At 44.4% G+C, this 13,339-nt stretch overlaps 1 protein-coding gene across 1 annotated transcript in view; it reads right to left on the bottom strand.

Annotated features, from left to right (window-relative positions):
- The window catches only part of KIF17 (kinesin family member 17), a 61,325-nt gene continuing 47,986 nt past the window's right edge, over positions 1-13,339 (bottom strand). Inside the window, exons 11-15 of the mRNA XM_069078437.1 lie at positions 12,679-12,910; positions 8,019-8,277; positions 6,855-6,922; positions 3,400-3,520; positions 1-191 (exon numbers count right to left, since the gene is read on the bottom strand). Coding sequence (XP_068934538.1) covers positions 1-191; positions 3,400-3,520; positions 6,855-6,922; positions 8,019-8,277; positions 12,679-12,910 — 871 coding nt within the window. The remainder of the gene's footprint in view (positions 192-3,399; positions 3,521-6,854; positions 6,923-8,018; positions 8,278-12,678; positions 12,911-13,339) is intronic.

The raw sequence follows: 13,339 nt of genomic DNA, 5'->3' as shown, positions 1-13,339 counted from the left end.
TCAGAGGGGCTCATTGCCAAAGTTACTTTTGCTTTTCTTGCGCTTGGCCTTGGCAAAGGGGATATCCAGGGACTCGAGACGGAAGGGCCGAGGCTGGGGCATGTCCGTGGCCTGGGTGGGTGAGATGGGTGTCAGGATGGAGGAAGCGTTGTTGAGGGAGGAATTGAGCCCAGGCGGCGAGTTATGGTAAGCTGCAGAGACAGGGGAGACACAAGGAAAGCAGATGAGGAATCCTGAAGGAAGTAGATCTTACCAAAGGAAAGGCTATCAGTCTGTCCATCCATCCATCCATCCATCCATCCATCCATCCATCCATCCATCCATCCATCCATCTACCCCTTCACTCACCTACCTACTTTGTGCAAAATATGATAAGAAGCATAAAACACGAGTCCTTGCATTTAAGGAACTTACTTAGTAGGGGCGATGGGATGTCTACAGACATGAAATAAAGCACCATTAAGAAAAATGGCTCCCATTTATAGCACTTTCAGCACTGCAAACCCCATCTTACAGATGAGGACAAGTAGGCTTGAGGGCATGATAGGAAATCATTCAAGGTCACACAGGGGCAGAACTAGGTCTTGGAACCCAGAAGTTTTATGACTCGAAGGGTAATGTTCTTTCCATTGTCCAATGCTGTTGCCTAAATCATCCTAATTACTGTTACCATATACATATCTTTACAATGCTAAGGGGAAGGAAGGAAGCCACAGCCCTGTCCCATCATCATCCCAGTGATGAATTTAAGGACATGGGCAAGGGTCACAAAAGGCAGGCAGACAAGGATAGGTTGGGATCTTCGTTGTTGGAGGGATTAATGAAACCCTAACCTTAGTGGTGTATTTGAGTATGAGTTCTCATGGATAGAGTGATTTACAGTTGATACAGATTTTTTTTTTGGTCAGTCAGCAAGCATTTATCGTGTCTGTCATGTGCCAGGCATTGAGGATACACAGAAGGGCGAAAGTCTCTGCTCTCAAGCCTCTGCTCAATTGGTGGAGCATTTGAGGGGGATCACAAAGGGCTTTTTGTAAACGATGGGATTTTTGTTTGGCGCTTGAGGGAGAAAGCCAGGGAAACCAAGAGGTGACGATATTCCTCTGAGTGATCTCGCCTTCATGTTAAACCTCTCTGGTGCCTTCAATGGATCCTCATATAATATGACGACTGCTGTCCATTGTCAGTGGTCACCATCCTCTGGAAGCACTTCAGTTTGTCAATATCCTATCTAAAATGTGATGCTCATTAAAGAGCATAGTACTCCAGATTATAAAGAATTTTCCTCACTGCAGGGCTGTGAGTTGGGTGACTTAGTATTATCCCCATTTTATTTATGAGAAAATAGGACCAAAGAGATTGGGTAACCTGCCTATAGTCACACTGCAAGGCCAGCACTCAAACCCAAGATTTCTGACTCTAAGTCAGACGTGCTCTCCCTCCTATATTTTCCTATGGACAAGTAGAATGTATATTGCTTGCTTTTAAAAATTGAATTAAGTTGTTTTGTATGCCAAAGAAATGTCACTGATGAACCCCCATAGGGCAATGGAGAGATGCATAGTGGATGTGAGCAGGCTTCAATCCATCGGGAGTGAGAAATTATACAAGAGAGATGGTTTAAAGTAGTGAGATCAAGTTCAAATAGAAACACCTCCTCACAAACTACATATTGACTTAGAAAACCACACAATCAACATTTCTCTGTTATGTTGTATTGTTGTTTACTTTGTAAAACATTTCCCAATTCCCTTTTAATCTGGTTCCTGAATGTACCAGACAGCTGGCTACAAATTTGACACCTCTGGCTTGAAGGGTGTCACCTAAAAAAAGTATGACTGGAGAAAAAGATGAATATGGGCTGAATATGGAGGGAGAGAGCAAGGGATAACAGATAGATCATGCTTGCACTCCAGTGGTATCTATAAAATGTTATTCAACAAGAGAAAGCCCCTCAGTATGTTGAATAGACCACTAGGCATAACTTTAGGGAAGGACCCTGACAAGAGTCACCCCTGATGGGTAGGCAGGCAACTGTGATCTCCATCACTGTAAGGAAAAGCCATGTTGATGGGGTCACAGAGCCAATGTTGTTCATTTGTCTTTTGGTCATTTCTGACTCTTCATGACCCCACGTGGGGCTCTCTTGGCAGAGATACTAGAGTGGTTTGCCATTTCCTTCTCCAGCTCATTTTACATGTGAGGAAACTGAGACGAACAGGGTTTAATAACTTGCCCAGAGTTACACAACTAGTAGATGTCTGAGGTCAGATTTGAGCTTAGGAATATGAGTCTTCCTGACTTCAGACCAGGCACTCTATCCACTGAGCCACTTAGCTGCCCACAGAGTCAATAGACCCTTTTACCTATATGTTCCATCCCTTTGTCTATATTTTTCTATTAATTACTCGCCCTTGATAGATAAAGTTTCTCTGTCCCTGGTGACTATAACTTAGTAATCATTGTTATTTCCATTTCTATAGTACCTGAAGGTTTATGAAATACTTTCTTCATCATAGCACTATGAAATTAACAACTTCTGGTCATAGTGGACTCCTGGTTCTCCCCGACTGCACTAAGATTTGGGTTTGAATTCCAGCAATGCCATTTAGTGACCTGTGGCCATTGTGACCTTGGACGAGTCACCTGTCCTCTAAAGTGTACAACAAGGTGCTTGGGCTAGTTGGTCACTTCTAGTGCTAGATCCTGTCTCAGGAAAGACATCAGTGATTCAATCTCCCATTTCCAAGACTTTGCACTGGCATCTCCTGTGCCTGAAATGCACACTCCTTTCTGCTTCATAGAATCCTTCCCTTCTGCCAAGACTCAGCCCACAATCCTTCTTCTACATGAAGTCTTCCTTGCTCCCCACAATCTGTTAGTGTCCTCCCCCCCAAATTTACTTGCAATTATTCTACAAGTACTAATATATGTATTTGTTATTTCCCCAAGAGAATGTAAACTCCTTGAGGGCAGGGGCTTTTTCATGTTAATTTCTATTTCACCAGAACCTTGGACAGTGCCTGGCTCATAGTAGAAACTTAAGAAATGCTTGCTGGTTTGACCAGCTGATGTATTTGTAAATATGGATATGTTATCCCCCTCCCCCAACAAAATGTAAGCTTCTCAAGGACAGGAAATGTTTCATTTTAGTCTCTATAACCTCAGTGCCTGGCTTATAGATGGGTTAACCAACCGATGGACTCACCAACATAAGCCAAGAACTCCACTCTGGGTAAGGGACCAAGGATTCCCTGGAGAACCACTTTTTCTTCCCTTTCCTTCCGCCCTCTCCAGGGGTGTCAGGGTGGCCTGTCCAGTTCTATTTATAGCAGGACTTTTCCAGCTGGGCTGTGAGTTAAGGAGGAGGAAGAGCAGGAAAGGAGAGGCAGCACCTACCCAGGCTCTTCATGGGATCCGTGCTGAGGATCTGGCTGGCCCGTTTAGATCGGAAATAGTTGCTGGCAATATTTTCACTGTCACTTCTGTTCAGCATTAGCTTGTAGCGATCTTCTTCCTGCTGAGGTAACCAAGGCATAAGCTGAAACCCCTCAGTAGCTCCAGTTCCACCCCCACCACATCACCATCGATGCCCACACACAAAGCTCCCCTCATTCTATCACTAGAGAGTGTACAAAATATTTTTCTTAAGTAGGTAGGGCAGGAATTATTAATCCCATTTTATAGATGAGGAAACTGAGTCCCAGAAAGGTGAAGTTTCGTGAAGCTATGAAGGGCTACAAATAGTTTTCAAATTCAAGCCTGGCCTCTCCCAAGGCTTTCCCACTCTTTGCACCAATACTTGTTTCTCCCACCCCCAACACCCCTTCTGCTCCTGCTGCAGTTGCCATCTTTAACCCTTGCCCCCATCTAGTAATAACAACATCTATGATAATAATTGCTAGCATATACAGCACCTACTATGTGCAAGGCCCAGTGCTAAGTGCTTTACATATATCTCATTTGATCCTTACAACAACCCTGGGAGGTAGCAGTTTTACATTGGAGGAAATTGATGCAGTCAGAGTGACTTGCCCAAGATCACACAGTCTGTTAAGTGTGAGCCCAAATTTGAACTCAAGCCTTCCTGACTCCAGGCTCAGCATTCTCTCCCCTGCCCCATCTTTGCCCTCGCCTGTCCCCATATACCTTTGCTGTGCCAGGTTGCCTACAGTTCATCTCTTCAGCTGAAGAGCATGTATTCCATTCACCTATTCCAGGCCCACCCTCAACCCCTGAGATCTAATGCAAGAATGTCCTCAGTGCCTCCTTTGGTCTTCTCCATGGGCTTCAGGTTCCAAGCAGTCTTCACCTTCCCTCTCTGTGGGACCTATGCACTTTATCTCTTCTCCCTCCTTCATCATGTTCTGGCAGGTCTGTTGGCTGTGATCCATGTACATTTGGCACATTCTTGTCTTTCCACATACACACACACCCCACCTCTCTAAGTGTCTCCTTCTCTACGTCAATCCAAGATTCAAATCAGTCCCACCTCCTCTAATCCTAACCATTCCCTCCCATGGAGCCCTCTAGCTCCCTTTCCCAAACCCCTATGGCGCTTGCCCATTCCCCCATTCAATTTAGCCTTAGACTGCTTTATCCTGTTGGTTTTCTCCCTATTACCTGAGCAAAGGAAACCCCTATGGTCTGGGAAGAGTGCAGAGTTCATGTCTTCTCTGCTATCCCATCCATCTCTAGCCAAACCAACAATGCTGTGCTCCATTGCCCCCAGAGGCAACGTGCTCTACCCAAGATGGCGATGCTCATCTCCATCGAGATGGGAGTGCAACACTGAGCGGCAGAGCCAAGAATGCCATCCGCACATGCCATGTGCCCCCAGTCCCAATCAATATGGGTCAGCAGTAGGATGCAACAGCCAAAAAGCCTAATGCAACCTTGGACTGCAATAAGAAAGGCATTGCTTCTAAGAGTAAGGAGGGGAGAGTGCCTCTGTTCTCTGCCCTCATCAGACCACACATGGGGCATCGTGTTCAGTTCTGGGCTCCACCATTTGGGAAGGACATTCATAAGACTGAGAGCATCCAAACAAGGATGGCTCACTTGGAGAGGGGCCTTGAACCCCTGCCATATGATGAAAGGTTGAAGGAACTACAGATGTTTTGCCTGAAGAAGAGAAAACTCAAAAAGAATGTGATAGCTGAGATCAAATATTTGCAGTGCAGTTATGTGGGAAGATGTTTGGGCTTGCTCTGTTAGCCCCAGAGGATGCCCTGGGAACAGTGGGTGGAAGTTATAAAGAAATCAATGTTTTCAAGTTTTCAGGAAGTTTTCCCTGAAATTGATACCTAGCAATCAGAGCTGTCCCAAAGTGGAATGGGTCACCTGAAGGGGTGGCAGTTCTTCCTCCCTGGAAGTCTTCAAGCAGTGACTGGATGGCCATATGTAGGGATAATGTAGAAGGGATTTTGGGACAGGAATGGTAGACCTGATGATCTCCCCTCTACAGGTAAGATTCTGTGATTTTATGAGAGACTAACAACAATAATCATCGCTAACATTGACGAAACATTTTAAGGTTTCCAGTCCATTGATGAGTGACTTGTCTGTTGACTGAGAATTTAGCTAAGGGATAAGAGGCTCAAATGCCAAGTTTATTTCATTTCTTCAATTCACAAAACAGACTATTGACCAAGTGATTGATTACTAAGGCACTGGAGGGTCTGTGAGCTGCACCAACTAAAACATGTCTTAAAGATGGATACAAACATGTTACCCATGGTGTTCCATGCTCAAAAAATTCTGTAATAGACAGTCCAAAGGGTGAGTATGATTAGAAAAGAAGGTAATCAAGTAATGTAGTGAGAATTAACAGCAACACAAAGTCAGCTTAAGTGTGGCAATGGTACCTGTTTTGCTTTGTTTTTAAGACTGCTTCTTTCCATGTCCCCCAGGAAAGTTCAGGGATTGGGTCCAATTATCCCATTACTAATGAGCATGGAAACCTTGACCTGTTCTGTTTATGGCCAAGGCTGGTTTACCCTCCTTAGACAAGCTGGTGGCCCCCTACTACTGAGAGCTCACCATAATAATGCCAAACTTGGTGATGGGGCCCAATCAATATAATTCACTGAGGCTCAGAAATTGTAGATGCCACCGTGCCCAGCCCCAGAGGTTTTACAAACCAGAGGAAGGCTTCTGGAAAAATGGGAAGTTTACAGTGTAAAAACAAGTATAAGAATCTTGTAGAAATGGACAGGTTGCCATCTATACTGAGGGAGGAAGTCCCATTAAACATGCCAATTATCAGTAAATTATTGAGAATAATCATCCTTCAGTCATGCTTCAGAGGAGCTAACAGGAAGAAAACAATCAATTCAGCTTTGTAAACACCATATACTTTTCTAACTGTAAGTTAATTTGAAGGATAGGGACATAAAGTTAGGTCAGACCAAATACAGTCTTTCCTCATTCATGTAGGAGTTAGGAGGTGGGAGGACTGGGGCATGAGGATGTCAATCTTCAAGCTCCTAGAGATGGAAATACTGAGTCTAAAGTCTTACTACCCCTAAGTTCCCTTTCCAACTTAAATATTCTATATCTAACATTACTCTCAAGTTCTAATATTCTTTAAGTTCCCTCCCAGCTCTGACATCCTCTGTTCTAGGGTCCCTCCCAGCTCTGACATTCTGTGTTCTAAGCTCCTCCAAACCCTGAAATTCGGTGTTCTAAGCTCCTCCAAGCCCTGGCATTCTGTGTTCTAAGGGCTCTCCCAGCTCTGAAATTCTGGGTCCTGTGGACCTACCTATCTTTGACATTCTTCATTCCCTTGCCTTTATTAACCTCATGTTCTACCAAATTCAGTTCTAGATGCATCGTGAGCTACTGCAACCTACCAATGGTTCTCCATTATCAGCTGAACAGGCTTTTCTTGAAGACTTATTCTGTGGTAATGTTGAAACTGCTATGAGAAAACAGAAATTGGAGTCATTCCTTACACAAACAGGCCTATGGGCAAAAGTCTGGGGCTCTTCTGACATCAAACCCAGGGTTCTTTCTACTACCCTGAGCTGTAACTTAGGAGTAAGAGGGAAGCCACGGCTAAGGAGGAAGGAAAAGAACATTTCTCTAAAGGGGCAGATGGCAAAGTTCCTTAGGAAAACATGGACTCACAAAGAGGACATTGAGGTCATTCCTTTGCCTCAGATGGCACAGTAGGAGCACATCATGTCAGATCTAGAAGGTCTCTTAGAACATGTACTGTTGGAGTTAGAAATAAACTTATAGACCATCTACTCTAAGCCTCGGGTTATGATGAGGAACCTGAGGCCAGGAAAAGGTAAGTGGCCAACCCAAGGACAGACAAAGAGCAAATTTTAGGATTTGTTTGAAGGCTCAAAGTAGCCAGAGAGAAAACTGTGAGATGGAGGGGAAGGGGTGATGTTGAAGACAGAATTAAGCAGTGGGGGGGAGGGAGCAGTGTTTCATATTGGAAAGATGACTGGACCAGGCGCTAGAAGAACTGAGTTTGAATCCTGACTCAGCCACTAGCTTAAGGTTAATTTTACCTGTGTAAAATGAAATATTTGTCCTAAATGACTATAAGTGCCTCCCAGCCCTGACATCCTGTGTTCTAAGGGCTCTCCAAGCTCTGACCTTCTGTATTCTAAGGCCCCTCCCAGCTCTGACCTCCTGTGTTCTAAGGGCCATCCCAGCTTTGACCTTCTCTGTACTAAGGGCCCTCCCAGCTCTGATATCCTGTATTCTAACAGCCCTCCCAGTTCTGACATCCTGTGTTCTAAGGGCCCTCCCAGCTCTGATATCCTATATTCTAAGGGCCCTCTCAGCTCTGACATCTTGCATTCTAAGGCCCCTCCCAGCTCTGACCTTCTGTGTTCTAAGGCCCCTTCCAGCTCTGACATCCTGTGTTCTAAGGGCCCTCCCAGCTCTGATGTTCTCTCACTCTGTGAGGCTTGAAGAAGGAAGGGAAGGCACCCACACAAGGGTGAGCGTAAGAATTTCTAGGTGCCTTTCGGGTCAGACACAGCCAAAATCTTTACCTACAGGGAGACTGGTTTTCACAATGACAGGCTCTGGCACCTTCCAGAAGCCATTCTCTTCATCCCAGGATGATTCCCGCTTGATCTTATCAAGGTTGCTATAGTTACAGTCCCGTCGAATCAGTGGCTGCATCTGTTCAAGAAGCTGCTGGAAAAGCATGAAGTCTCGCTCTTGCCTGCGGATGGTGGCCAAGTAATCAATCTTCTCCAGCTCAAATTCTGACTGTAAATCTTTGATCTCCACCTCCGCAGCCCGAAGCTAAAAGACAAGGATGCCGACCCATGAGATGGGAAAGGGTATTTCATAGCTTGTATCATTCATTCATTCATTCATCATTCATTCATTCAATGACATTTCTCTTCCTCCTCTTCAGCCTGTTGCCTGAAAGACAAGGGTATCAGTCAGTGTTAGTAAAGGGCATTTCTTGAGGAGCCATGAATACAAAATAATTTATAGCAGCTCTTTTTGTAGTAGCAAAGAACAGGAACCTAAAGGGAGTTGTCCCTTTATTGGGAAGCAACTGAACAAATTTATGGTATATGAATGAAATGGAATATTATTATTCTGCCATTAGAAATGGCCAAAGGCACTCTTTTATTGGCAAGGCAATTAGGGTTAAGTGACTTGCCCAGGGTCACACAGCTAGTAAGTGTCAAGTGTCTGAAGCTGGATTTGAACTCAGATCTTCTGACTCCAGGGCCAGTGTTCTACCCATTGTGCCACCTAGCTTGCCCCAAAAGATACTGTTTTAGAGAAACCTGGGAAGACTTGTTTGAACTGATGCAAAGGGACATGAGCAGAACCAGGATGATGATTTATATAATGAGAACATTGAAAAAGATAAACGGCTCTGAAAGAATTAAGAACTCTGGTCAGGAAAATCATCAACCATGACTCCAGAAGACAGATGATAAAGCAGGCCACCCCCTCATGGCAGGGAGATAATGGACTAAATATGAAGAATGAGACACGTAGTTTTGGGACATGACCAATGAGAGAATTGGTTTTGCTTGACTATGTGTGGTTATTATAAAGACTTTGTTTTTGTTTTGTTCCTTTTAAGTTGGGGGGACTGAGGAGGGAAAGAAAATGTAATTAATTCTCATCAGTCAGTTATGTTCTATAAAGTCACCATGAACACTAATTAGTGAATATTGAGCCATTGCTCCTCAGGAAAATACAAGATTCAGTTCCTGTGAGCCTTATAATATATATGAGCCTTATAACATTAAGTTACTGTGAGTCTATGTGTACACACACACACACACACACACACACACACACATATGACCCTGTGAGGTCATAGTTACTTTACCACATCACAAAGAAGCCTACAGACCAGAGAATTCTCTTCCTTTTTCTGGATGTATTATATTGTTGATTCATTAACATTAAACTCATGCCTGAAGGAAGCTTATTTAATGCAGGTATTTTCTTTGCAAGATCCCACTTGTGTCTTTATCCAACTCATTTGATAAAAATATCACACAGCATTCAGCAAGGCCTGAGACATTCCCCTGCAGACCTATTTCTGAAATTTTATCAAAGCATGATTTCATCAAATCATCAAGCCCGGCTCTTCAACCATTTATAAATTCATCTAATCAGACTATCTCTGCCCCACTGTTCTCTTTTTCACAAGAATAATGTGAGATATATTACTGAACACTTGGGTGAAATCAAGGTAAACTATATGCTATCATCTAGGTCTGTCAGTGTAATACCCTGTGAAAAGAAAAGAAAAGAAAAAAGAAAAGGAAAGAAAAGAGAGGAGGGGAGGGGAGAGAACTAAGTCAAATCTAACAAGACCTGTTTTTGTTAGAGTCACATAGGACCTTTGGGATCATTTCTGGATAATTACACACCTCTTTAATTAACAGGAATTGGTCAAGTTCACTGGCCTATAGTTTCCAGACTGAATTCCCTTCCCTTTTTTGGAAATCAGGACATCTGCCCTTCTCCAATCCTGTGACCACTTTCCCCTTCCTCATGACCTTTCAAATATCACTCGGAGGGATCCAGCCAGTTCTTTTGATATCTAAGGATGCAATTCATGGGGACCAGATACTTTGAATTCATCAAGGGTAGCTAAATGCTCTTACTATCTCCTCACTTATCTAAGGCTCCTGATTGGTCTGGAGGTTATTTTGGTCATTCAATGAAAGCCAGAGGAATTTGCAGAGAATCACTGGACTCCTTTCAAGTCATTATTTAAAAGAAAAAAAATAGCAATTTTTGTTCTCTCCAGGACCCAAAATCATTCTCTTTGGCAGAGAAAATAGCAGGAAAATAAGTTATTCGATTAGCATTTACTATTGTCTACTACACCCCAGGCTCTGTGTCAAGTAAACTCTGCCTCCCCCTGTCATCAGTTACCAGCATCTCATCCATCCCATCTTTGACCCTCCTCTTTTCCTCTAGATAGCTTAAAAATTATTTTTGTCATTCTTCACTTTCTTAAAAAACTTCAGCTCATTCTGAACTTTAGCATTCCTAACACTATTATAGCATTGTGCTGGGCTTTTGCATTCACCCTCTGTTACAAGCCCTCACTTCCATCTTCTCTACATTCCTTGTTAACATCTAAGTTGGTTAATGAGTTCCCAATGCACCCATATCAATCAGTCTCTCCAGATAATTCTCTTTTTCCTTCCTCCTATAAATTGGTAACCTTTGTGGTAGATGGCTAAGAGGGAGTTGATACTCAAGTTAAGGAAAGAGGTAATCAGATATTGATCAGTTGCCTGAGATGAATTCCAATCACTCTGTTCCAGTGAACTGCTTCCTAAAGCACTGAAAATGGGCCGATGTGGAATTCTGAGCCAATGTTCAGTGATCTCTTAAAGGTCATGAAGAAGGAAGAGGAGAGATACCTCAGGACTAAAGAAAGACAACAACATTTTCCAAAAAAAAAAAAGATTTAGAGAATGGAATTTACAAACTATAGGCTAGTGAACATGACTTCAATCCCTGGCAGAATTGTAGAAAAGAACAGGTAGCCAACATTTGGGAAAGTAAGCCTCATTCACAAAGAACCAGCATGCATTGCATTGGTGCAACATGTTTTTTTCTGAACAACAAATAATGAAACCACCTGTGTCCATGCCATTAAGATGGGCTGGTAGCACACATCCATATCTACAGATATGGGCACCATATTGGGTGATTTTGCTTTGTTACAAGGGAGTACTCCATCTGTAGGGAGTGACATGGGTTCACCACTCCCCCTGCCCCTGTAGGCACCACTAAAATACGAGAGAGAGAGAGAGAGAGAGAGAGAGAGAGAGAGAGAGAGAGAGAGAGAGAGAGAGAGAGAGAGAGAGAGAGAGAGAGAGGTCATGCTGAATTAAACTAATTTTCTTTTTTTTTTTTGGCAGGTTACCAGATTCTTGGATTAGAGGAATACTGTAGATGTGGGGGGTTCTTAAACTTGGGGCCTGTGAATCTGATTTTTAAAAAATCTTGATAACTCTATTTCAATATAATTGGTTTCCTTTATTTACAGCTGAGTTCATTTTATCCTCACAACAGCCTTGGAAGGTCGGTGCTGTTATCATCCCTATTTTACAGATGAGAAAATCGAAGCTAAGTCTCTTGCTCAGGATCACACAGCATTTGAACTCAGGCCCTCCTGACACTGCCTCCCTCCCTCTGGTAACTGGTAACCAATTGGATTTGAGAGGTATGGGAGAGGGAAACATCAGGCAGAGGAGACCAGATGGACAGATCAGATTTTATCAGCCATCTAACCTGTCTCATTTGAGAGATGAGGAGACGGAGGTCCAGAGAGACAGCCTTGCCCAAGGTCCCCCTGGTACTAAGTGGCAGAAGTGGGATCTGAAGCTGGGTCCTCTCTCTCCAAACCCATTGCCCTTTCCACTGCTTCCACAGCACACTAAGGGGTCATTGACAGATTAGCGGTGGGGTGGAGGACGCTCAGTTGTTGATAGAATGAGTTGTTGATGGGGAGTAGGGAACATTCAGGTAGGGAGAGATGGTTGTGTTTTGTTGTGGTTTTGTTTTTCTTTTTAAACACTCCTTTGATGTTATCCACGTAGAGAAAGCTTGGTAAAGGAATCCCTCTCCTCCCCCCATGAATACTGCCTGTAATCTGCAGGGCTTGGGCACTTGCCTGTGGTCAGACAGCTGGCATGTGCCAGACAGGGGTCTTGAATTCAGGTCTTTTTGACCCTAATGCTGACATATGCATTTTGATGTGCTTCTTATCTAAGGGAGAGATCTGAGAAATCGCTCAGTGCAGTCTCCTGACTTTAAGGATGGGGAAATTGTGTCGCAGAGTAGAAAAGTGATTAGTACAAGGTCTTGGTCGAGCTACAAGTATTAGTGTGCCAGGTGCCATGTTCAGTGCTAGGGACACAAAAAAGGCAAAAGACAGTCACTACCCTTAAGATGCTCATAGTCTAAGGTAGATGTACAGAGGAAGGAGAAGGAGAATCCCCTTGTGAACAGGGAAAAGGGAGAACAGGAAAGGCTGCCTTCTGGAGGAAGGCTTTGAGCTGATTCCTAAAGGAAGCCAAGAGGAAGCTAAGAGGAGGGAGGGCACGCCAGGCATGAGGAACAGCCAGTGCAAGAGCCCGGAGAGGGGAGAGGACTAGCACTGAAGTCAACGCTCCGAGCCCACTCCAGGCTGGCTCTCACCTTTCTCTGCATCTTCTCCAGCAGTTTGCTCTTGGCTCTCACTTCCTCCTGAATGGAGTCGTAGACGTTCAGAAGCATCCAGTCGCCACTGTCCTCGTCAGAGTTCTGCAGGGCCGCCACCAGCTGCTTCTTCCGCTCGTCCGCATACCGCTTGCGCCTCTTCAATTTCTCCTTCAGGTCTTTGTTCTTCGCTTGCTCTCCTCCCACCACCTGCTGTTCCAGCATGTGCAACCTGGGACATGTGGTGAGACAGACAGACAGCAGGGGTGAGGGGCAGGGAAGGACAGGAGCCTCCCGGCCAGGAAGGCACATGTCTACACCTCCACCCCCCACCATGGCCAGGGCCAGGCCCTCACAGGGGAAGGTGTAAAAAAGCTGGAGGCAGAACTGGCTGCAAAGGCAGCTGGCCAAGAGACTTGGACCTCACTCAAGGCTCCACCATGAACTCACTTTGTAATCTGAGGGCAACTCATTTTATTTCTCTGCATCTATTTCCTCTTCCATAAAATGAAAGAATTGGACTAAATGAGCTCTAAGATCACTCCCAGCCCTGACATTGTGTGTTCTAAAGGGCCCTCCCAGCCCTGACATCCTGTGTCCTAAGGGCCCTCCCAGCTCTGACATCCTGCGTCCTAAGGGCCCTCCCAGCTCTGACATCCTG

The sequence above is a fragment of the Petaurus breviceps genome, unplaced genomic scaffold (genome assembly GCF_028583685.1).
Source record: "Petaurus breviceps papuanus isolate PSGF00001 unplaced genomic scaffold, PetGlider_PUasm1.0 91041, whole genome shotgun sequence".
Classification (NCBI taxonomy): Eukaryota; Metazoa; Chordata; class Mammalia; order Diprotodontia; family Petauridae; genus Petaurus; species Petaurus breviceps.
The sequence above is the reverse complement of the archived record's forward strand: the minus strand, read 5'-3'. Positions and strand labels throughout refer to the sequence as shown.